This window comes from Crocodylus porosus, unplaced genomic scaffold (assembly GCF_001723895.1).
Source record: "Crocodylus porosus isolate Cpor-Errol unplaced genomic scaffold, CroPor_comp1, whole genome shotgun sequence".
In the NCBI taxonomy this organism is placed as follows: domain Eukaryota; kingdom Metazoa; phylum Chordata; order Crocodylia; family Crocodylidae; genus Crocodylus; species Crocodylus porosus.
Genome location: NW_017728907.1, coordinates 18,935,439 through 18,961,929, shown reverse-complemented (window position 1 = coordinate 18,961,929; position 26,491 = coordinate 18,935,439). Strand labels below are relative to the sequence as shown.

At 43.9% G+C, this 26,491-nt stretch overlaps 1 protein-coding gene across 1 annotated transcript in view; it reads right to left on the bottom strand.

Annotated features, from left to right (window-relative positions):
- RASAL2 (RAS protein activator like 2) overlaps positions 1-26,491 on the bottom strand; it is a 145,474-nt gene that overhangs the window by 8,669 nt on the left and 110,314 nt on the right. Inside the window, exons 7-14 of the mRNA XM_019530900.1 lie at positions 25,635-26,189; positions 21,649-21,793; positions 16,281-16,425; positions 15,273-15,509; positions 14,396-14,597; positions 11,464-11,642; positions 9,566-10,457; positions 957-1,091 (exon numbers count right to left, since the gene is read on the bottom strand). Coding sequence (XP_019386445.1) covers positions 957-1,091; positions 9,566-10,457; positions 11,464-11,642; positions 14,396-14,597; positions 15,273-15,509; positions 16,281-16,425; positions 21,649-21,793; positions 25,635-26,189 — 2,490 coding nt within the window. The remainder of the gene's footprint in view (positions 1-956; positions 1,092-9,565; positions 10,458-11,463; positions 11,643-14,395; positions 14,598-15,272; positions 15,510-16,280; positions 16,426-21,648; positions 21,794-25,634; positions 26,190-26,491) is intronic.

Below are 26,491 nucleotides of genomic sequence, written 5' to 3'. Positions count from 1 at the left end.
AGGTGAATGCACAGCACAGCAACCCACTATACAAAACAGAGCCCTTGAGGGCCCAAGTTCTATTTCCCCACCTATTTTTTCTAATAATTTGCCCTACAGCAGTGAAATTAGCCCTCTATATATTTCACTCTGCCTTTACAGGCCTTTCATTATTCCTAAAACTCTACATTTTATATTGAGTCCATATCGTAGCAGCTGTATGTTTACTTTTGGAGAGCAATAACTATCACTGCTGTGAACAGACTTGACAAATTAATACAAGAGCCTCTTTTGTCAGTGGACAAAATATTTCTCTAGTCATATTTTAAAAAAAATACAGCTCTCATAAAAGATAGAGGTTAAAGCATAATCTAAATAAGCAGCACTGGATCAGGTGAAACCCAAGGCAGACGGAGCATAAACGCTGCTGCTGATCAAGGAGTTCATATTTGCATACATCTGTGAAAGGACACAGTGGGCACCAGAACTACACAATGCTCTGGTTAATAATCAGAGCTCCTCTTCATGATCACTGAGAATGTAAGCAAACAGCGAAACACAGGAAGATGTTAGAATACCCTAACAATAGTGTTACTTTAAAATACTAAAAGGCAAACATCATGTAAAACATTGAAGTGGCACTAATTTTATGATGGAAGCAAACAGCAAGCATCGATCTATATGGCATTAATTTGCAGGTGTGTTTCACAAGGTTTCCAATGCATTTTGCATCCATCTTGATCTAGTTTGAAGCCTGGTAGGCCCGCAGTCAGAAACCATGCAATGGCTTATCTGTGGACTGGAATGAGGGGGATAACACTGGAGAGGGAAACAACTCTGTCTGAAAGCCTTATTTTGGCACAGTGATACCTGATAATAGCTAGTACAGTTCAACATGCTACTATAGGGCAGGAGCCCAGTGGAAGCTCAAGGTCTGAGGAAACCAATCAAGCAGATGCATGCAGACTAAAATCTACCTTCTCAGCATGCTTGGCTTCATCTTGATTTTGTTCTGTATCCTCCTCTACTTCTTCATACTGCCCATTATTCAGAACCCAGGCAGCTGTTCTTTCCACTGGTGACATTGTGGCTGAGTCCACCGGTGACTGAACCTGGAGCAGAGAAACATTTGTCAAAGACATTACATGGATTGGCTCTGTGATCAAATTTACCTAGAGAAGAAAATCAGGGGGAAAAGGCCACTATGCTCATCAGTCTCAAAACCATCTCAACACCTCTTTCTTCCAGAGATACTTTGCCCTCCCCTGGCTCTGGACACACAGCACATTCAAGTCCATCTAAAACAGTGTATTTGGGAGATGTCTCTCTTTCATCTCATGGAAACGGCCTGTTTCTGAATGGATCCTGGCCACTAGCCATCCTCTCTTGTCAACTGCATCTCCCTCATGCAGCACTTATGGAAAGGATCCACTGGGAGAAGCAGATTTATGATACCTTTCAGGTGAGACACTTGATACTACTTCACTGGTCATTATTTATTTTTAAAAAGTCTACCTTTTCAGACTTTTCCACTGTAAGCCAGAGAAAGCTTGCAGGTGGGGTTTTGTGGAATGCAGACCTCACCTGAGACAGTACAGCTGCTCCCAAGATTTGGCGGTGGCAGTGAGGGACAGAAGTCATCATGACATCTTTTTGTAGCAAAACACATTTTTAAATATTTAGAAATAGTATCTAAATGCTTTATTTTGGCATTTCCTGTAATTCAAAGGTCCAGATGTAGTCAGGGAAAGAAATACTTGCTGAGAGAACCTTAAAACAAACTGGATTGGGACTGGACCTATTAAGGGTTTTTAATAGGTGATAAGCAGGAGAACCCGCAACTCTCACAGGATTCAATGAACTGATGCAGCTTCCTAAAAAATCTAGACAAATTTTCACTGAAAGAGACAAGTGTGTAAGCAGAGAAAGTAGCATTTCTAAGCCCCATGAAATACTGCACTTGGAAGAGTGATTCTATTTTAATCTCCTTGGAGAAACTTGAAAAAAAATGAAGTTCCTTTCCCTACCAGCTGTCCTTTTCTTGTTCAGGTGGCTGAAGGCAGTGCTTGAATTAACTCGGCACTTTGATGCCTTGCTTGGGCAGCAGCATATCTGCATGCTAATGGGAAATGTGGCAAAAAATTTTCTCTAAGTTCACTTTTTTGTACCAAAGAATCCACTGGTCCCAAGCAATGACTCCTCTGGCCGTCAAGAGGCATTTCTGTTTAGAAATTTTAGCATTCAGACTCTTCCATGTTAAAGGGCCCAGGACTGGACACATAAGCAGCTCCAAGCTCATGTGAGGTACTACCAAAATGTAAGGAGGCCTTCAGTCAAGGAGTGAAGTGGTCTCTGAATCAAGGTCTAACTACATGGCCTACATCACTTCCGCTGTTACTGCTGCAGAAAAACAAAAGAAGGGGACTAGCAGCTACTCTGAAGTTGGGACATGGAAACTACTGGGGTTCATGTCTCACTGGAGCTAAAGGCTGATCAAAGCACCTCTAGAAACCATAGCCAGACATGTGGTTCTGCAAAAGCTGTGAAGCATCTGACACACTTTTCTTTCTCGTGGTGGCCAGCCATACACTAAGAGGTGCACTGAGAGTTGGAGTTCCCTGCTGTGACTCAGGCAAAGGGATGCTGATGGTTTTAGCGCAGCAGTTTCTATGACTTGTTCTTCATGTGTCTTGTGTAATTCCACAAGCCAGCCACGGGGAGAGGAGGATGGCAGTGGGTGCAACATTTTGAGGTCTTGGATGATTAGGTCTGCCACAGGAGAGGGAAGAAATTATTCAGCAAGCTAGTTTTTTGAAGCAGAAGAAAACACTGCGATTGATGGCAAATGCCTGGGCCTCTTGCATGTGGATGTGTCTGGCTGTCACAACAAGTCAGCCAAGCTGCTTCTAGGAGTACAACATGCCAGAACACTCTTTTCCAGATTGATAGATTCAGAGATCGGAGAACAGATTTCATTATTTATCATGCCTGGATGGCAGCAGCAAACCGAATATGGTAGCTGTCCAGGGCTGATAAAAAGCAATGACCACAGGCTATGTTGGAGGAGTTATTTTGTTTTAATTTCTCAGCAAAATAGTGCTGAACTAAAAAATATGTCTTTGCAGAGAGTGGAACATTCCCCAGCAGACAGCAACAAGTTTAAATCTGCTAATTTATGAATCTACACAAATCAACCACCTCTCATTTGTATTCCTCCTTCCAAAATGCCTAAAGGCACTTTACTAGCTTAACCTTGCTAAGCTTTAGTTCACTGAATTCCAGGTCACTGTCTTATTTTAGTCTTTTAAGAAGTTAATGTGTGGCTGGACTGGGATCCTGATGGCTAGCTGTCATGAAGGCATGCTTTACTGGGGAAATATAATCTCTTAAATAAGAGTTTGCCCAACCTACTGACAGGTATCCTGATAACAATTTCCAGCACCAGCTACTCCTGTTCATGGTGGAAGGTCCTTGGGGTCACTGCAGACATGCTAGGCCCAGCTCTTGCCAGAAAGAATGCCTTGGGTCTGTGAGCAGTTCAGTTATTCTCAACTGAAGTGATGAGTCTTGCAACAAAAAGCCTTGGCAGTGATAGAAGCAGAGACAAGAAAACTTGAGAAGGATTAGGAAGAATTTTATAGCTTAGACAGAGATGAAGGCCTTCTGCCTGAACAGAGAAATGTGTGGTGGAAAGGCTAATAACCCTCTTGATGGCAGCATGACTGATACGGCTATTAGAAGTGACCCAACTTGACAAGGAGGCTCCTGCAGACAGACTCTTCACTTGACAGCATTTGCTGTGAGACAGAGACAGCAGGAAAGAACATAAACTGTGGGCAGCTCTCCCACCAACTAGCTCATCTCAGAGGTAAATAATACTGCAGCCATGGGGAAATGCTGGAGGGCTTAAGGATTTTGGTCCTTAACAAAACAGATCCACTATTCTTTGTAGTCCTGGAAGGATAAGATAGCACAGGGTGAACAAACTGCACTACCAGCATCCTTGCTGATGGCTGGTCACCAGCTTATCCTTCTCACTAATCTTTACACTGCAGGATTAGAGTTTTTTCAAAATCCAAATGCAATAAGCTTGAAGACCAAATAGATAGCCAGCAAAGGCAGGGTTAAAGAGGTAGATACAAATCAACGTACTGATGGTACCAAGCAACAACATTGTAAGGCAAAAAATGCCAGAGTGGAAAATTTATTCAATACCAAAAATTCCACTGAAAACTCTATTCCCTACCTTCTCACAAAATGGAAGCAAAAGGCAGAAGTTGACCTCTCCCAGCTGAACAAAAGGCCCTGCTTGATGCTTGCAAGCAAATGGAACTTGAAAAGAACAAAGAGGCTTATAATTATAAACGCCCACAAAACCACTCCGAAAGAATTCACCCAACTTTTTACCAAGAAAAGAATTCCACAGTAAAATTTGCAATTAAAAGTATGCAATGGAATTTGGCCACTGAACTTAGGACAGCTCAAGAAGTTTCTTAAGAGTGTGGGAAAAAACAAGAGCAAATTGATATGTACAAATTAAGGGGGAGCAAAACCCCTAACCTCTTATGGCAAAAACAGAAGTGTAGAAAAGGAAAGCAGAAATCCAAGCAGATATAACAACCCAACTTCTAGCACTTACAACTGCAAGGGAAAAGCACTATCTGTTGACAACAATCATAGCTGTAGGCATCTATGTCCTGAAACTAATAGAAAGAAGTCTGAGACTTTTCATTTAAACAGTGTCATGTCAAAGCAACCAAAGCTACCCAGCTTTCTTGATGGGAATAGGGGAAAAAAAGATCAAAATCAAAATCACTCACTCAAGATGCAACAGGCTAATAAATATTAGTCAGAGAGTTCATAGACAATCTGTGATTTCACATAAATCCCCTGTGGTAAGCATGTGTGGTCTTTGTGCATGTTGGAGAGAGTGGTGGAGAGTTCTTTTTAAAGAAGTTTGTTAAAAATTTCCCCCTTCGTTTTCCCTTCTCCCCCCACACCTCCTTTAACTCTGCTGCTCTCAAGCAAGTGTTCTTTTCTTTTCCCAGACACTTCCAGGAATTAGCTTGAACAAAGCAGATCATTTCAACAGGGAATTATGGTAAGAGATACTGTACCAGCAATCCACCTCTACCCAAGTATATGACAAACACCCAAAATAGGGAACTTGCATGCAATAAAAAAACTTCAAATATGTTAAGATTAAATTCCTAACATACAAATAATAAGGCCTAATAATTTTGTGATTCTGTACTTCAGATCTCAGTATGCACAAACAGGTGGCACGCTAGAGGTCAACTGTACTGAATGCGAGATGTCATAGAGGCAATTTCTGAGGCCGCATGGCTCTTGGATTTCTATGTACTATAAGCGTACTGCTCTGCTTTTCCTCCTGCAGACTGTAAAGGGCTCTGCTGTGCAGATATACCAGTAGAGCTACACCACCAAATCCACTTAGTGCAGATGCAGCTTTACTGATAAAGCTTTACCAGCACAAATACTTTCTGCCTGCATAACAGCAGCCATACCAGGACTTCTGCTAATATAGCTGGTGTGCATGTGTTATTTTCCAATGCTTCTAACTCCCTGTTAACAAAACTGAAGTCTAAGGCAAGCTTAAGAAGTAGTACTTTCTCCTCCCACAAATCCCCAACTTGTGTCTTTGTGACCTTCAAGACAAAGCACTGGAGCACTTTGGATGTGGGTCCAAGCCTAGACAACCACACAGAGTGCAGGAACCTGGTCTGCTGACTGAAAGGGGTTAGCATGAGCATATTATAGCTGTGCTCAGAGCTGTCCTTAGGGTATGGCAAATCAGGGCGACCACCCCAGGCCCTGCGCTTTGGGGTAGGCCCTCAGAGCCGGGCAGAGGGGCTACAGCCCCTCCTGTGGGTCCTGTCTGGAGCTGGCGGCTCAGCCCCATGCCACAGAAGAAGCATAGAGACCGCCCCCTTTGTGGGGGTCCCAAGGCCCTGTGCAGTGTTAAGGGGGCCCCACACCCCCCTAGGGTTGGCTTGGCTGTGCTCACTGAATTGCAATGTCTTTCTTTCTGCTTCCCTATGCAGTTGCAGCTGTTGGGTTTCAAGATGCTGCAAATCCAAACTTGGTACCTATAATGTATGTCTCTTTAGAAAGTGTTTGCATAACTCTTCCTATTTTAATATAGCTGATGCAGAAATCATAGAATCATGCAAAGGCAGAGCTGGAACGAATTTGCATAGGTCATCTAGTTCAAACCTCTGCCTGAGGCAGGCTCATCCCTATCTAAACCATCCTACACAAATCACTGTCTAACCCAGGGGTTGGTAGGTACCATTTTGTTACAGAGCATGCAGAAAAGGCTGAAGTGCTCAATGCCTTTTTTGCCTCCATCTTCACAGGCAAGGGCAGATCCCAGACTGCTGTACCAGGCAGCACAGTTTGGGGAGAAGGTGAGCAGCCCTCAGTGGTGAAAGAACAGATTAGGGACTACTTAGAAAAGCTGGATGTGTAAAAGTCCATGGGGCCAGATGGGATGCAACCGAGGGTGGTGGTTGGGTGCACCTCAGGGAGCTGGCTGATGTGATTGCAGAGCCATTGGCCATCATCTCTGAAATCTCATAGTGATCAGGAGAAGTCCTGGATGATTGGAAAAGGACAAACATAGTGCCCATGTTTAAGAAAGGGAAAAAGGAAGATCCAGGGAACTACAGACCAATCAGCCTCACCTCAGTCCCTGGAAAAATCATGGAGCAGATCCTCAAGGAATCTTTTTTTTTTTTTTTTTTTTTTTTTAAAAACTTGGAGGAGAAAAGGGTGATTAGGAAGAGTCAGCATGGATTCATCAAAAGGCAAGTCATGCCTAACCAACCTGATTGCCTTCTATGATGAAGTGACTGGCTCTATGGATGCGGGGAGACCAGTGGATGTGGTGTACCTTGATTTTAGCAAGGCTTTTGATAACTGTCTCCCACAACATTCTCACAGGCAAGCTATGGAAGTATGGGCTCAATGCATGGACTGTAAGGTGACTAGAAAGCTGGCTGGAGCATCAGTCTCAGACAGTAGTAAATCAATGGCTTGATGTCCAGCTGGCATCTGGTATCAAGTAGAGTGCCCCAGGGGTCGGTCCTGGGGCCAGTTTTATTCAATGTCTTCACCAATGACCTGGAAGATGGCATAGAGTGCACCCTCAGCAAGTTTGCTGATGACACCAAGCTGGGTGGGGGGGAGTAGAAACGCTGGAGGGTAGGGCTAGGATTCAGAGTAACCTAGACAAATTGGAGGACTGGGCCAAAAATCTCATGAGGTTCAACAAGGGCAAGTGCAAAGTCCTGCACCAAGGATGGAAGAATCCCATGCACCGCTACAGCCTGGGGGCTGACTGGCTGGGCAGCAGCTCTGCAGAAAGGACCTGGGGGTTACAGTGGACAATAAGCTGAATATGAGCCAGCAGTGTGCACTTGTTACCAAGAAGGGTAATGGCATACTGGGCTGCATTGGTAGGTGTGTTGCCAGTAGATCAAGGGAAGTAATTATTCCCCTCTATTCAGCACTGGTGAGGCCACATCTGGAGTACTGTGTTCAGTTTTGGGACCCCACTACAAAAAGGATGTGGACAAATTGGAGAGAGTCTAGCGCAGGGCAACACAAATGGTGAGGGAGCTGGGTGACATGACTTATGAGGAAAGATGTGGGGAACTGGGCTTATTTAGTTTAGAGACTGAGAGGAGACTTAATAGTAGTCTTCAACTGCCTGAAGGGAGGTTTGCAAGAGGATGGAGTTAGGCTATTCTCAGTGATGGCAGATGAGAGAACAAGGTGCAACGGTCTCAAGCTACGGAAGTTTAGGTAAGATATTGGGAAGAATCTTCTCATGACGAGGGTAATAAAACACTGGAACAGGTTACCCAGAGAGGTGGTGGAAGCTCCATCCTTGGGGGTTTTCAAAACCCAGCTAGACAAAGCTTTTGGCTGGGATGGTTTATTTGAGCGGGGGGTTGAACTAGATGACCTCCTGAGGTCCCGTCAACCCTAACTTTCTATGATTCTATTTTGTGCCAAGTGCCAAAAACCCCACAACCTGGACTTTAAAGACATTGGTGGAGGAGCCGGAGGATGGCAAGGAGCCATAAGGGGTCCAATCCTTGCCATAGCAGCAGGTGCATGCCACTGTGGGGGGGCATGGTGGGGACGAGGCTGGGGGAAGCACAACAAACCTCAACTAACCTGGAGCTTCTACCCACCCCACCCTTGTCCCCTGCAGCCTGATGCTCTGTAATGCCCCTTCACTGTCCCAGGTGTGTGTGGGGGATCCCATGCTGCACTGCTCCCACTCTGTCCTAATCACATGTACTGCAGCCCCACCAGCCCCAGTACAGTGACATATGGCACATCCAGCTTTGTGGCCCGCAAGGCTGAGGCAATACAGCTGAACACACCATACTCCTTGGAGATGCCCAGCTCCTCCAGCTCCATGCCACCTGCCTGCCGAGTATAATGTCTTGCATGCCATGCTCTGGGGTGTGTGCCAGGGGTCGCTAACCCCTGGTCTAACCTCTTAGCAAAGCTGCATTGTCAACTCTGATACAACACAAGACATAACACCTCTGTGAGCAGGGTTGCCAATCCAGGAACATTTTTTCACTGACAAGCTTTTTACTTGCAACCAAACTGACAGCTATGGTCTACTCATCCCCACACCAATGCCCCTGACTGCACTCTACACCTTGATGCCCTCAAGTAGTCTACTTCCAGTCTTTCCCTCAGTGGTTCCCCTACCTCTCAGTCTCAGCACAGAGCCCCCAAAAGCCTACCTGCAACTCAGAAGTATTACAGGCAGCCTGGGACGCAGCAGCAGCACACATTTAAGAGAACACTCCCTGGAGGGTGCTGCACTCCAGGTGCTACTACCATGTGCTCTTTGTGAGAGCTTCAATAAAGCTGCAGCTGCACAAAGTTTTTACTGATGCCTAAAGTTTTTTTTTCTGGCTTTACTGACAGCCATTTTTAGCCTGATTTTTTAACTGACAGTCAGTAAATTTACTGAGAGTTGGCAACCCTGATGGGGAGCAGACTGAAGGTTTTTGTCTGTGATGAAAACTACGTATATTTTATATTTGACAAGAATGTTACATTTATTTAGCGTTTGGGCCGTTGCAGATTCTAGGATATTCTTCTCTAGTAATTGCTCTCATTCTAAGCATTTTGTTTAATACAGCACATTAGACAAATACAGTCAGTTAGCAATGTTGGCTTTTGGGACAAGGCTTCTTATTTTTTGAATTCTTCATGTTTTGTTTCTTTAAAAAAAGCTTTCCACCATTTTGATTAGTTACCCTCTGAAAAAGTAGGTTACAGCCTATGAAAGCTGATGCGTCTCTGAACATGTTAGTTTAAAAGGTGCTACACTGCTCTGCCTTTTATGTTTTCTATTGTGCTGGTCCATGGAAAAAAATTTTAAGCTTACATTTGGAGGCAATAAGGCATACTATACTTTTCCTTGGTTTCCTTATTTTTCACTTCTCTTATAATACCTGTATCAATTCACATCTCCTGTTTCACATTTAAATAAAATGGAAAGTCGTGAATTCAGTTGTTTACTTACAAAATACCCAGTAGAGGCTTTTGCTCCTACCTGCTGTGTCTGCTGCCGCTGAATTGCCCTCACTTTTGGGACAGGGCTCTCTCTGGATGATGAGGACTGCTGTCGGGACCGAGTCCCATTCTGAACTGGTTCGGTCGCCATTGCACCCGATGCTGCCGATATGCTCCCTGTGCTCCGTAAGGAAGCACTATGGGGCAGGGACTGAGGTGCTTTGGCTCTGGCACCCAGCCCAGCTTGGTCCATTTTGCGCATCTGTGCCTGCCCCGTGCTGTTCTGGCGGGGAAGAGCAATAGGAACAGGTTTGTCTGGCATTGTGTGTCTCCTGGAAAAGTCGTCACTTTGCGTGCTGCGTTTGGTGAAGTCTTCCATACTGCTGTTGCTGGGTCCACTGAGTTTGAAGTCTTCACTGTTGCTTTGGCTCCGGGAGCTGGCAGTGCTCAAGTTCTCCAAGCTGGAGTCTACAGAGGCCTTTGGCATTGGTGGAGGTGGGTTGTTAAGATGGTAAACTGGGTTCTGGAAGGACAAGGGTTGGAGACTGCCCTGCTGATTCAAGGCTGGGTGCAGAGGTCTCCTAACTTGGGGGGCACTCTGAGGTGTGCTCTGAGTTTCCCGCAGCTGTTTGATGTTGGCCACCTGCGTTATGGAGAGCTGGCTACCAGCCAAACGCAAAGGCACATCATGCATGATGGACGGGGAATCACTGAGAGTTGTGTGGGGGTCCTGAAGATCCATCAGGGAGATGCTACGTCCATTGGGCAGTATGCTCTCTCTTTCGTCCTTGTCTGAATAACTCATGCTCTGGGTGGATGCCTGCTGAACCAACAGCAAGGTTTTGCCCCTAAAGTATCCATCTAGATTTTCCTGGGTTGGAGATTTCAGTTTATGTGAGTCACTGTGAAGTGGAAAGGAATTTGGTTAATTTTTAACTGGCCAAGATCCCAGGAGATCTGTCCTAGAGATGCCTTTCTATCTCATCTAGTCTTCCTTCCTTTCTCAAAGTCTGAAAGAACTAGATTATTTCCTCTTATGAAGCTTTTCATATTCCTCAGAATATCTACTTCCCTAATAAGCATGGGTTTTGGTTCTGTTATGGTTTTTGTTTTTAGAAGGGAGCTTGAATTATGTAGTGCCTGATTTTTGCTTTCTCACAAGTAAAATACAACCTGTTTCCCATGGATTTGTGCACCCCCAGATACTGTTATTTTCCAGCTGAAACAGCATTCCAGTTGTCATTTAACCCTTTACCACTCTTCCAGGACTTTGTTGCATGTGTTTTTTTCACCTGAAAAGTTAAGACTGCAGAATTTGCAAAAGCTGTTGGCCCAGAATGCAAGAGACATTTCCAAGTATCAAAACTGTACTTCACACTTGGTAGCACAAAGCATAGGCATAAACCATTAGATAGCAAGTCCTCATGCATTTCTGCCACCTCAAGACTTCTTGCTGGAGGTCTCAAATTGTAACCCTTACAAAGTAAGAAATGCCCCACTAAACAAAGAAGGGTTTTTATCTTGGCTATTCTAATTTTCACTCTTCCTGAAACACAGAAGTCTCATTACCACTGAAAAGGCAATCCAATCTCTAGAATGAAACATTAGTGTGACGCTTATAGGTCCAGATGGGAAGCTAGGATAAGGTTCATTTTTCAGGAGCCTAAATAACTGACTTCAGGAAAGTCCCGGTTTACCAGGTCTTAATAATAACTACTTGCATCTCTCACTACGATACTGTCCTTCCAACTACACATACTTGTTCTGAGTACTCACACTTACCTACCTAGAAATTTTGGGTGACCAACCACTACTTTACAGGGGTCACCTTAAGAGAAGCTAGCAACCTCCTATATCCCACACCCCTTTTTCCTTCATCATTCTTTTTTAATCCTGGCTGTTACATACCCATCAGTGGGGTCCTCAAATATCTTCTGAAGCCCTGAGGAGAGACTTCCACTGACATTTGGACTAGAGCTGTGTTCAGTGAAACGCCTCAGCTGCTGCTGTATTGGTGTTGGATTGGTCATTGACTTGGTGATGTCAGCAAGAATACGAGGAAGAGGTCCCAGTTTTGCCACGGTCGCCTGTAGGAAGGAATTTTCACCCTAATTGGATAATAATCACCGCAACATCCGCCATTTTTTGATAACGATGCACAGAGGCGGAGGGGTTGAGGTTGGAAGGAAGAAGGGTGGGTGTGTTGTGTGTGGGTGTGGCAGGACCATAATGCATTGTTACGGAGCAGCATAACCACGGCGACGAGATGAATGAAGGAGACGAAACAAGGTGCAGCAGACATTGAGGAAAGAAAAGGAAATAGAAAAGAAATTAGGATTGACCCCCAAAAATAAAATTCATGCTCAATAAAACCAAGCTACTGCCATTCCAACACAAAACTGTCATGCAAAGCAAACTACATCCAGTGGGTGGGGGTCAAGGTAGGAACTACAGTTACTACTAATTAAAAGGATTCAGAGACTATAGAGTCAACTACTGGGAGGGAACTTTCCAGGCAAAACGGGTCATATGGTAGAAGAAATGCATGCCAACAGACAAGGGAGTGCTGCATTCAAGGAGTCCATGAAAGAACGGAGAGGGATGTGGGAGAGGAGGTTTCCATTTCATCAGCCTTCTCCTTTGGCATCCTATACTGATGCCATCTTCTGTACCAAGCTGTTATCAAAAGATGGGTACTAAAGTAGATTTCTCCACTTAAAAAATAAAATTAATTGCATGAAAACACCAGCGACTTCCATCCCAATACCTTTTCCCATTAGCCACTGGCTAGTGCTTCATTAAGTCTGGTGAACACAAGACTTTGTACGGGAGCAGCCGACCACAGAGCACAGTTCTATCAAATCCCTAGTGCTACTGGGGAGGCTGCTATTCCCATTTTCTGCTTGCTTTGGACAGCTGCCGACAGTGAGATCTACACATTGCTATAGGTCCTTGGGATTGAAGGAAAGGAGTGGGCAAGGGAGGCTTAATTACACAATAAAACCCTGTACAAAGACTACCTTCCTGTCAAAGGTATTTTGTTTTTTCTACCACCAGGCATTCAATCAATGGACTACTCTGGGAAGTTCTATATGACTGCTTGGTTATCCCAAGTTTTCCTTTTTTATTAAAATCTTCAGCATTTTCCAGGTAATTTATTCCCTTTTCTCAACCTGTGTAATCACTGCCCACAGCAAAATAGCAGTGATGTAACTTAAACCTGCAATTCTTATTTTAGTGAACCACAAAACCACTTTCCCAGAGCCTGCTGAAACATGCTGATACCTGCACTGAGGAAAGAACAAAGCAGCAAAAAGTATTTTGCCTTTATGTTATGTTTGCCTTCTGCTTCTGCTCTCAAGCCATGTTCCATTTTTCTACATTTTCAGAGCAGCTTTCAGTAGCTACTTTCATATCTGATCTCATCAGTGTCCAGAAGTCATTCAGTACCCTAAGAATGGGGGCTTATACTTCTGGTAACCCCAGAGATGTTTAAGTCTGTAAGCCGGATCCTCAGATTAAATAAACTGAAATGGCTACAGTGGATTTACTGGAGCTACACTGGCTGAGAATCTGGTCATTTATGCATAAGTGGTCATTCCTGCGACCCCAGGAAAGCAGTCTTTGCAGGAATGGTTTTAAATGCGTCTGATGCTGTGAATATGTGAATGTAGGAGGGAAAATTGTCAGCCAAATCCAAAATTCATCACCAAACTAATATATTTATCATCCTGCACAAGAGCATTTAGAATTACTGGAACACACCAATGCAAACATTTTTGACCCATGCCAGCTGGAAAATAATCATTCAATAAATAGTTATTTCTATACAACTTACTAGTAACAAGTTATTAGCTTTCCACAGACCATCTTACTTCCCCAAATTTCAAAAAAACCCACCTGAATTGTAGGTTATAAATGGTATCTGGGATTGTAGGCAGTATAACGCATTTTCTAAATGTTGAAAGTGTGAGGGAAGTGATTATAGTAATTTGTAAAAGAAGAGGCAACATCTTACTCGGCATTTCTGATTCTGTGTTTGAGTCCTGTCAACATTCTTGATTGACAAGTTTGTATCGTATTGGCACCACAGATCCCAAATTGTGAAGGAAGGGCAGGCTGGAGCATGTTGTGCCTGATACAACTGCCAACTTGCTAGCTAAACATGGATAATGACTATTGCTGGTGATAGTGTAGGTAGCAAAGTGGACGCAGCCTGATTTTATTTTAGAACTGGGAGGTTTCAGTGCTAGCTTTTACAGAATTTGCTTGGACCTGCAAAGACCAGGAGCAGAATGCTAGCAGCATGTATAAGCACGAGATAAAAATACATGCCAGAAAGGGAATTCAGGGGAAACCTAACATACAAAGCCCACTGAAGTCAGAAACACACTCCCAGTGACTCCACTAGGCTTTTGGATCAGGACAGTGAAGGACAAAGCGGGGAATGTGCAGCCAATCTCTTCATGGCATGACAAAAACTCTGCTGAGGTTCTCATTTTCCACCCTCCTTTTCCCTAGCACTCTGCACAGAGTGCAATACTTGACACACACTCTTACTTGAGTCTCTGTAAAGTGTTTGCTCTTGTGCTGGAGCACAACCACTTTGCACATCTTGTTCAAGGCCTCACAAGGACCTGCAGATACCTAGGTACAAAGCCCTAATTTGGAATCAATCACTGGAAGAATAAATATGAAATGCTACAGTCAAATACCTTTCTAAAGGGTTACCTAACTTAAAACGTTTTCTACAAAGTATGCTCCCTTGATGTTTCCCAGTACTCAAGTTGCTATGATACTATCACAAGATCCACCCTCCCAGTCCTCCAGCCTGTTTTACCTTATCAAGCTGGGACACAACCTCCCATAAGAGGGAGTGCAAAACAGACAGCTCCCTGCCCAAGTCAATGTAGCCTTCAAACCCAGGCGTGTTTGAGATGGTATCTGGGTTAGATATCTCCAGCAGGAAGCGTTTCATCCCTCCCCACTCATGTTCCAGGAAGTCATTCATGAAGGCCATATACTCTTCTTTATTACCAAACCTTGAAAGAAGGGAAAGACAGTCAATGACTTATATACAAAATACAATGGATAACAGAGAATTTAATTATTATAAGATTTGACTCTCTTTCTTCTTAAATTGAGGGAAACAGAAAGAGAGACTACTGATAAATGAAGAAGCATACTAATGCTTTCCATGAATCAACTTGCTTTTAACACTCGTCTTCATGCTACAGGGCAATGGGCTCAAAACCCACATGCAAAACTCCTTTTGGAGTCTCCAGAAGCATGACCTTTGCATAATTTTCTTTCCCCAGTTTCTCCAGTTAAAAAGAAAAAAAAAAAGGTTCACCAGTTTTAGGGTAACTTGTGTAATAGTGAGACGAAATAAAAATGGAAGTATGGAAGTGGTTATACAAATATATAATTCTATTCTTTGTTACAGTAAGCCCATATCAGCATCATTCCACTGAAAGCAGGATTGGGCCAACAGCATACATATCACAAAACCCTGAACAGTCTGCCTTCAGTTATATAGAGATGGACTCTGCATGGATAGAAAAGCACCTCCTTTTTCCCCACTCTTCCTGAAGTTTGTTTTGCCAACTGTCCTAGGATTCAGCTTTAAGCAAATGCAACAGTTGCATACAGTGGTACTGTCACCCTCAAAGAGTTCTTATGATTGTTGATTTAGGCCAAAGACCTAAAACACCTACTTAGCAAAATTGGCGAGGTTCTGAATGACTTTAGCAATGAGTGTCAGTGTTCGGGATGTGCGGTCATCAGGGTATTCTTGCATGAGACTGAAGAGGCTTGGGGACATGATAGCTGGGCACAGGAAACGGAGGAAGAGCGAGGCACTGATCAGGCGTTCGCTGATATCCTGCTTGCCCCGGCTCAAGCATTGCTGCTTCCATGACGCAAACACCTCCTTCAGCTCACGAGGAAAAACACTGCAACAAATTAAATAAAGAAACAAAATGGTAAGGATGTAAAATGTAACAGGCTAAACTGGTGGTCAGGCACTAGGAATTCAATGATGTGAGAAACAGTTTCATACTCCAGACTAGCAGATGCTACTGGGTATCTAGACTTAACTCTGGAATAGTCTTTTCACTTGGGAAACTGAAGTAGTTAAGTGCCCCCTGTTCAAAGGCATAAAGATCAAATTTGGATTCAAAGGTCTGAACTATTCATCCATTCCTAATCTAAATAAATAGTAAGTTTGATTATTACCAAATCTGGAAAGAAGAGAAAGATAGCCAATAACCTCCATACAAAATACCATTTTTGTAAAAAAATCAGAACCATACTGAATTTTGCTCATTTCTGTACTTAGACTTAATATCTTATATGCTGAATTTATCTGCATTTCCTGTGGCCTGAAATAGAAAAGCTACTATTTCAATCTACTCAGAAGCAGAACCTGGTAGAAACAAAAAAAACATTCAATCTCTGCCCTTGCCATAGTAAATATTCCAGGAGACATTTGAGTATGGTACAATATATAGGACTGGGTACATTGGCAGGATCCCTCTGGATTGGGATGAAGTCTACATTGCAATACTGTGTCACAAGTAGTGAGCAACAGGAAACAAGCTACTGTAAGCCATGGATGTGTGTTTGTTCCAGTTCTCCCCACTGTTTTCCCATTTTTAAGGAGAAAGGGGTGTACTTTTGCCTCTCCTAAAGTGAAGAAATCAACTAACAGCTGAGACATTCACCAGTAAGAGTTGATAATCTTGCAGAAGGCTAGCTCACAGCACATTTTCAGGTTGCTCTGATGATCAGTTAATTCACTTGAAGAACACTTGCTGGGATCAACTTCACAGTTCTCATCTGACTCATACAAAGCCTTGATAAACTCCCCTGTAAGAAGAAAAAAAGGTGACAAACAGTGATAATTATAAGAAATGTCTCCCTGATGTATTTTCAAATCTTGCTTATGCCTTCCCTTCGCAACTGCATTTTCTGCTCTGAGCATCTGCAGGGATATAGGCTCCAGACACCAGATGCTGAGGACATGACCCCCTGTAACTGCTTTATAAGCCAGCATTTGCTAGATCAGATCAGGCTACTGGTGCTCTTGTCAAGATCTGGCCCAGCTATGGAACATCATACATGGGGTAGGAACAGAGGAGGATCTGCTTTCTGGTCCACACAGGCAATCACCTGGGAGCCTGAAGAATGAGATTTCATTACTCTTATCTCTGTTTGCATACATACAAATGTTATTAGTGATCACAAAATTATCCATCCTCTTAAAAATGAAGCCATGTTATTTTTCTCTATGATCTTGTCTAACAATACATCTGACACTATGACTTATTTTTATTAGTTCCAAGTTTACCGTCCTTTAATTTCAGGAGTGTCACCTCATTCTTTTATTGTGAGACAAGACTAAAAGGAGTGGCTTCATTTATACTTTGCCCTTTACAATCATGAATAATTCAACCCAGGCGAAATAATCCTAGTCTTTACAATTTCATCATGCTGGCATCTTGCAAAATCTCAGCTGCCTATTTTTAGAACTTTAAGTTTCTGTCTCCTTTTTCTCACAGTGGGACAACTAATGGGACACTGGATTCCAGCTCTTGGCTACTGGAATTTTCACTGGTGATAAATTGTGATGTAATTGTATTTTCCATTCTCTCCTATACTCTTAGCATATCAGGTGCTCTTTTATACTGTTGCTACCAACTGGGCTAAGATCCCCATTCATTTTTTCAGTGATTCAAAAACTAATTTCATTTCCTCAGATCTTCCTGCTTCCAAGCTCATACCACAGTGCTTATCCATAAAAACACTAACACTTCTGCAAACAGCAAAAGTGATACATTTTCTTAACTTCCTTAGCCACCAATTACTTTTTGCTTTTCATGCTTGATTACCCTGAATAAATGTTCAGAGTTGCATGAAAAATTAAGAGGCAAGAATTTTTGCAGGTGATCTCTTTTACTGGACCAACTACACAGTTGGGATAGATTTAGACAAGCTTTTGGGTAACATAATGCCCTTCCTCAGGTCTCACTGTGGCAACTAAAAGCTTGTCTAAGTCTATCCCAACCATGCCAATTATGCTGTTGGTCCAATAAAAGATATCACCCACAAAAAACCTTGCCTCTTATACATGGAAAACTAGGTCAGTTTAGAAACTTTTGCTGATGCTGGTGGCTGAGTTATGGGTGAAAATTAAAGGTTTGCCATGTAACTGTAATAAATTCTGCTCAACAGTGAACTTTGACACCAGCCGCTGAAGACAGCCCATTAAAGGAAAAGGAAAATTTCAATAGCATGGAATAAAACAATAAGATGCAATAATTAGTACTGCAGCTCAAGCCAAAGATGTTTTTAATGGTGGAAATATTATATATGAAAGAAGCATATACAATCTCTAAGTCGGTATTTTCCTTGTTCTCAGCACCACTTGTGGGTAAGCGAACCGTGTCTGCAATAGTGCTCTCAGCAGTGCATACAGTCGGGTCTTAATCACGTATTAAAAAAATCCTTGTAGCCACACTTAATATCTAACATTAAATTCAATGAGGTTAATTGAACTGACACAATGAATATAGACTGCAACTGAACGGAACGAAAACTTTGATCAGACAAAGCTCTAGAACAGCGGTGTCCAACCTTTTTGAATGTGGGGCCAGATCATGAACTTTTTATCACCCAGTGGGCCAGCAAGCTATATTTAAACACCCTCTGTCCTCCTAGAGAGACCCTGCCTGTGTAGCCCTACTGCACCTGCCTGTTACTGCAAGGTTCATGGTAGCTGCTGGTGGGCAGGGGCAGGGGCAGGAGGGACCCATTCTGCATCCAGCCACCTACTGCTCCAGAGACTGAAGGGGAGAAATAAATAGCTCCACAACTCCATTCCACGAGCCGGCGCTGCCTGAGGGGGGCTGGAGTGAAGCAGCCGCTGCACTGCAGCCCCTCACTTGCCTGCCCACATGGCCCCGCTCACCATGGTGGCTGCCTGCCCGCGCACGCAGCCCCAGTGGCCTCAGCACTGTGAGCCTGGAGCGTGAGGTCTGGCAGACACCGGCTCCTGCTGCCTTGCACCACAGAGGTCACACCAGGACCCCACCTGCTGCAGCCCCTCCGTGCTGGCTTCCCACGTACTGCTGGGAACACGAGGAGGCCGGCCAGGTCAGCACCAGCCAGCAGAAGTGGCAGCTGAGCCGTGTGCCGCTCAGGACTGACCAGTGCAGGCAGGGGGAAAATGCAGCTGAGCCCCTGCTGCTCCGGCCAGCACTGTGGGCCTCAGAAAATGCCTTGGCAGGTCGCATGGCAGGCCGTATGTTGGACAACCCTGCTCTAGAAGAACATGTCATCAAGAGCAACCTTGCCCTGGGCTGGAGACAGACTGGATGACCTAACAAGTCTTTTCCATCTCTAACGTCTCTGATTTATAATCTTATCATTCAGCACTGAGGTCTTAAATGATTATTAAAATTCATTAATTTAAAAATATCTTTATGTAATTACTGCACATTAAAGGGCTTACAGTAAAATGTAATGGACTGGACCAAAAGATAATTGAATATGTTGGAAAACAAGACATGAAGTAATATGCTGTTCATTTCCACATACAGAGATTGATTCCATTACTCCTACTTGTGCTGGACAGTGCCTTTTGGTTCTATTCAACCAGCGGGAAGTCGTCAGAACCAGGCTCATTATTTTTAACATACAAGAAATATACCCAAGATGTAATCAAAATTTGATTACATTAGCCCACAGAACACTAGTGAATCTAATCATATGCCTAACCATTTGATAACCGATGCATTTCCAGAACTACTGACACTGTGCTGGAAAAGAGAACTGGGTCTCTACAGAGAAATCAGTTTTGACTTCTGCACCAGGTTTGATACCCTCCCTAGGCTAAGAAACAGCAGCAGATAGGTGGTTCATATAGGGCAGGGGTGGGCAAAATACAGCCTACCAGGCCATTCTATCTGGCCCATGGGGCCCCTAAAAATGTAGAAAATTCATATTTATCTGCCCTGGGCTGCCTGTCGATGACTTGCCAAAACTCAGCAAGCAGCCCTCTGCTCAAAATAATTGCTTGCCCCTGATATAGGGAGTTTAGGCAAGAGAGGACCCAGCCTGCAGCTGGCAGTGACTTGTAAGGAAACTGTCAGTTTATTTGGAAAGGGGTGTGGTTCTAGTCCTCACTGATGGGATAGAAGCTGTTAGGACTATAATTAACTAATCTGGCAGTGGTTTATGTCAAGAGTGAAGCCTGAAGCTAGGGAGGGACTAGTAAAGGGCTGACAGCACTTCTAGGCAAGTAAGTAGCTAGACAGGCAGCATGAAACTGCTGTCTCTGCTGGAAAGGCAGAGGTTACTGAAGCAGGAACTTGAGAGCTGAGGACAAGAGTTGGGCATGCAGGATCAGACAAGGGATTTGATAAGAATTCATCATATTCCTTTCCATTAGTGAAGAACACTAAAGGCAGGCCTTCTTATGGGGCTACCAAAATAAGTTGTACTGTGCACTCATGGTGCATAAAGCTCACTAGCCTCACTGCTTTGTTCACACTAGCTGTCTGCATGCAATGCTAACTATTTGTATTTGGACCCGGTACAGTTCTAGAAGGTTAATGTGGGTATCCACAAATTAACTGCTGTAAGGCAGGGCCCATGCCCAAAGTTTATAACTCAGAAGACCACACTGGAAATCTTCCAGGAGTGCAATGGTTGTACCTAATAAGATGCAAAGTGACAAATCTTCCTTGTAATGTAATGCATACACACAGTTCTAAATGCTGGCTTGGGCTTTATCTCCTTTGATCACTAAATAGGAGCAACTCATTCCGAGGTGTTAGCAACAGGTGCCCAGCAATAAAATCCTACAGATAATTAACCCTGCCTTGTGCTTGATGCCCCTGGGTGCATAAAAGGTTTCAGGTAGGAGTTTGGGTTGTTCTGTTCTAGGGAACATCTTTAAAATACCATCTCCTTCTTTCCATCCCTCAGACGGGTTATGAAGATCTAAACGTCGTGTTTCTGATCCTTTCTTGTAGTTTCAGCTTACACACCTGGGATTCACCACCAGTATCAAGAAGCATAGTAGTAAACCGTCAGCATCTTTCCAGGTGGTTAGATAAGCAGAATCCTTTTTTATCCCTATTCATACACCAGACGGAATGAATCATGGCTATCAGTGAATCATAATGAAAATATGACATTTAAATCAACAAGAGAAATAGAGAAAAACAGGATACCTAAAAAATGCAGAGCGTGGAGGACTGAGAATCCTTCTCAGCTGTCTGCAGTAAGCATTTCCTTTTCAAAAGTTGCAGATCCCTTAGGGAAAAAACTTTATCTATGCTTTCCCTGGGTAAAAAGGGCCTATGACATGTGGCCAAACTTCCTAAGCCTCCTATCTGCAAACCAAAATCAACACGGCCAAGAGCAGCAGTACACAAAACTTCTGAGATGCGCAGGCCCCAGAGCCAATGATCTGTGAAAAGTGTCCCAGCTCAAATGATAATTTGCCACCATTATTTATTCTAACAAGTAATTTGAGTAAAAACTGCAGAAAATGAAAATCGGAAAATAACAAAACAAACAGATAAATAAAAAACAGGCATTCTTCACACTTCCTTTATTTCCCTTTTCCAGGAACTGCATTTAAACTGCCTGGAAGCTGCATACATAGATATGGTTACTGCAATTGACATAGAAGGTCCCTTTTGGTCTTTATTTCAAGATATGGAAGAACCAATTAGGTTCTAGTGCATATAGTGTGGGAGTAGGATTTCAGGAGTCCACACAAAGGAGTTTCTTTTCTTGTAGGCTACAAATCCTCCTGGGGAAGATTCCATATTTGCCTCTGTATGGGTGTTGACAGCGGATCTGCCATGTAAAATAGGGCTACGGATCCCACGTAGCGGGGGAACTACAGCAAAAGACCAACGTTTATAATGAAACAACGTTTATAATGAAACAGACGCTCTATCTATGGCCCCAGTGACACACCCAGAGTCACACCAATTACCTGACTGCCTGCTGGTGCAGTATTTGTCCATTAGCTTCTGAGACATGAAGAAAATAAGGTGCTTGATACTTTCTTACCTAGTGCATCATGAAGATACTTTTGGCCTACTAATTTTAAGTACTCTTCAATGGCTTTGGTAGCAAGTGTGTTCTCCCTGAAGATCAAGACGTCATGCTCCCCACAACGATCTACCTCTGACATCACCAGGTCTGTCAAAAAGTCCTGCAGGGAAAAAGTAAAGCAGAACGAAGACATTTAAACCAAAAAACAGCATAGCATAGTTTTAAACAGCAAAAGCATGACAGATAGGAAGGGTTAAAAATCCTGTACTCCAGATTGAGGAATGAGAAGATTACTGAAATGTGCCTGCCTGGGAGGAAAAGCATGATAATACTATAGCCATGTGGACCATATGGATTAGCTATAGTACCTTTTGCATCTGTGTATTAGATTGTCTAGGACAGCAAAGGTCCCCATCTCATTTTTTTGGACTCCAGTGGAAAAGGGAAACAGCAGCTAGGGATTATGGGATAAAATTAGAATAGGAGAACCAAACCTTGAATGAAAAGGCCTTGTAATCAAGCTTTAACATTTGGTTGGGCCAGATTCTGGCAGTCTTTGCTTCATGTCTGACAGTGGGCTTCTTATAGTCATGTTTTAATTATATGTTTCAGATAGGAACTGGATGTTTCCCTACTATTTGAACCCATATGAACAAAGAGGAAAGCACATTCAAATTTTCTATTAAGTGGGAAATTTTCATTAGAGAGATGGATTTTCAATAGTGAAAAGCAGGAGCAAATTAAAGGTAGGAATTGGAGAAACAGCAGTCCTATTGTGCATTGATCTGGTATGGTGTTGAACAACATTCATGTGCTCAGTCTAAGACGGGTAGGCAAAATGGCAGACTCAGCTGGTGGCCAGACTTCATTTCCCAGTAGCCCCTGCCCATGCAGCTGGGTCCAGTTTCCATGGAGACCCCAGCAGCAGCCACCATGCCGTGATAGTGCAGGGCCAGGGTTTTCATGGAAACGGACCCCAGCACTGCTGGCAGGGTGTGCAGCAGGGTGGGGAGCTGCTCCAGGGCCAGGCTGGGATCTTGCAGTGGTGGCAGTGTGGCCGAGCCAGGACAGAACCTGCAATCTGTAGCCTGTATGCTCCGGACAGGGGTGTGCAGACAGCAGATCATGGCTCTGCCCTGGCTCCTTGCAGCAGTGACAGCATGGTCAGGAGCTGGGGCAGAACTGCGATTCGCTGCCTGGATGCCCCTGCTCAAAGCATGCAGGCTGCAGACTGCAGCTCTGCCCTGGCTTTCGAACATGTTCTCACCACTGCAAGATCCTGGCCTAGCCCTGGAGCAGCATCTCACCCTGCCACGTGGCCTGCCAGTACTGCTAGGGCAAGTCTTCACAGAAACCTGGGCCTGGTGCTATCACAGTGTCTCTACTGCTGGGGTCACTATGGAAACCAACCCCAGCCGTGCAGGCAGGAGCTCCTGGGAAAAGGAGTTCACTGTCGGCCAAATCCAGCCCATGGGCCAGGCTCTACCCACCCCTGGTATACGGAATGAAACCACAGAATGAGGAGTAAGTCTCAACAACTGCTAATAAAGAGCCCCCTTGTGCAATCGCTATCAACTTCTTGAGCTGTTGATTTCAGTGGAAACTGGGGACACACAGATTTCACAGGAAGTAGTTAATACCTTGCAGGATTGGACCCAGACACTAGAAATCTCTTTGGGGCAGGGACAAACATTTATTATTATTTTACATCCCTGAACTTCTTGTCAGTACTTAACGAATAATACAGCAGAAGCTTGCTAATTTGCCACATTTTTTTGTGCAGATCTCCCCACAATTACAGAAAAGTGCTACAGCAAAATCTGATATCCTTAAAATGCCATTATTTTACAGGACATACCTCGTACATTACCAGCATAGTTCAAGTCCCAAATAACTAGCTACAATTATCAGCATTCATAAAACAAGATGTTTTGTTCTGCATTATCTATATTTTAATTGTTTTTATTCGCATACAATTTTCTCTCTATAGAAAAGATGGCAATAGCTTCCCCAAATCAGTTTGACTAGCCAGATTCAAGTGTAACAACAAAACAGTAAATGCATGACTACAAATCCTGTTCTCTTGAGAGAGATAAGTTATATCATCCTTAATTGTAAAGCTTTGCCAATTAAGACACACAAAACAAGCATGAGGGAGGTAGAGGAGTACAATGCTAAATTTGTCTGTCTGCTGTAGCTGGCTTGGAAGGAGTTTGGAGTCTTATTAGAGCAACACTACAGGATCTATCCTAGCTGTCATCTCCTCTAGATCAGACAAGTGCTTGGTATGGTGTTCATCCTCCTCACACTCCATCAAAAAAGCTAGATACAGTAGTGCGAAGTGGAGTGTGGCAAACAGATTGGCATGATTATTTAAACATATGTAACATTCATTTTTGCTGTCATCTAGGGGATGCCCAACCACCTTCCACACACAGAACTCTCTCAGCCAAGCTTGCCTGGGTTCAACCTGCCTGGACGGCATAATTGAGACCATGGTATGAGTTTCTCTCTGGCTGATAAGCAAACCATTCTGTAGCAAGGATAAATGCTAAATCACTCAAGTGTAAAAAGTCCTTCTATGCCATCCCACAATAATCGCCTCCATGCCCAGGTTTGCTCATAATTCACTGGGAAAGAATCAGAACAGCTCAGCTTATTAAAGCACAAAAAACTAAAGAAGATGCTCCCAGACGTCCTCGCAACAAATGTAGGTAAGTGCAGCACCAGTGAGGGGATGCTAACTTGAACATGGCTTTATGGAGCAGTGGCTCCCTCTCAAGCTAGGTTAACGTAGCTTCCAGCCACTCAATTTAACTCTACAGTGAAGATGTTAGGGCTGTGTGAAGCTTCGGTCTCTGATATGATTCACCGGAGATTCAGCCCAATTTGGTGGCCAACTCCTTGAATCCAAATCGAATCAAAGGACTCTTTGATCTCTCTGAATCAATTTGGAGACGTTTGGACATAGACACAGCTTTAAATGTTTTTTTCACATACTTCTAGGTAGCAGGGGCTTGTGATCACTGCGATGCTGGGGTGCATGGAGTATCCCACAGAAGCACAGTGGGGGCTCCCCAGCACGCTCGGCAGCAGACCCGGAAGTGGACCAGAAGCACTTCCAGGTCCATGGGGGAGCATACTGGGGGCCCCCCCCATGCCCCTCGGCTCAGTGACTGGTGCCTCCTGGGTCTGGGGGGACACCTGGGGTCCCCCAGCATGCTCCCCACGAGACCTGAAAGTGGACTGGATGTACTTTCGGTTCACTGCCGAGCATGCTGGAGAGCCTCCCACGCTGCCATGGGAGACGCTCCATCTGCCCCAGCATCGCAGTGATCACAAGCCATGTTGCTACCTGAAGGTATGTAGAAAAAAAACTTTTAAAGCTGTGCCTGTGTCTGAATCACTGATTCACAGAATCACTGTCCCTGATTTGGACCGAATCCGAATAGAATAGGGCCCGTTTTGCACAGCCCTAGAAGATATAACCTTGTTGTTTACAGTTTTTAAGACATGCTTACAAAACTTTATTCACAAGCTCCTTGGTACTATACCAGTCACGGTGCCTCATGTTTGCAGAAATATAGCGACGGTTCTTGTGCGCTTAGTGTAGAAAACTTAACCTTCTGCAAAGCTAGGAAGGTTTAAGCCTGATGCTTTGTACCCTGTAATATATATTTCCTCTAAAATGTCGATGTCTACTCCTTGGAATACATTCACACTTACAAACCTTCAGTTGGTATAGTATATCTAAAATCGTCTTCCTTTTGTAGAAAATTTGCCTAAGTTCCTTTGAAAGTACCCACTTTTTTTTCTTAGCTTCACTTCCTTTCTGGTAGCTTTCCTCCTTTAACTCCCATTCCCAAGACCAGTACATCCTTGAGCTATCTCCATCTTTACCTGTATTTAAGATGATGCAAATGCTGCCTTCCTAGCCTACAGTGATCCACAAGAAACCATTTATCAAAAGCCCCGTGGAGACACTGTATCTGATTATTTACCTTGGCTCTCCCCGTGCTTTGAAGAATGTGCACCAAAGCACAGGCCATCTCCTCCTTGTTCCTCACGCTGATCACTGGCTCCAGAACAGAGCACAACATGGTGTAATTATTGGTGACAAACTCTGCAAACTCCTTGTACTGCTCCATAGGCAGGATGGTGATGGTTTGGTATCGAGACTTGATCCGAATGGAAGGCCCCCCAGATTTCCCTTTATTGGGGGTAGGTGTGCTGACTGGATACCACTTTTCCACAAATTGACGCCCAGTCACACTGACCATGGGGATGTTGACCAGGCCTACATAATTATTCTTGTCTTTTTTCTTCTTCTTTTCCACATCCTTATAGATGTGCACCGTGATGCTGTGGAGAGGCGGGAGACTGTAGAACTCAAAGTGCTCACCCCAGAAGATGTTGTCCGCTTTTGTTTTGCTGGTGGTGCGGGCAAACAGTGTATCATCAAGGCACAGCTCACAAAAATATTTCTTCTTGGGGGCCAAGTCCTTTGCCTCGATGATCCAGAGGCGGAGCACATTCTCAGCTCGACGGCAGTTGTCCTGAGCAGAACAAAGAGATCAGCTCTGATTTAGATATGACAGCCTAAGGAATAGAACATTTTCCTTTTGAAGCAGGGAACACGGGGCTGTACTTTATAGCTCCCAACTTGATCATCTTTGAGAGGCCATTTTTTAAATAACTTAGAAAAACAATTTTGCCCTGCAGTTCAGCCATTTAGAAGGTGGTAAATTCCTCAAATCTCCTTGTATTAAAACCACAAGCAATTGGTAGGGGGGGGGCATGTGCCCCCCCCCCCCGAGATTGGCCCCCAAAAGTGGGGCAGTTTTTTTTCCACAGATTT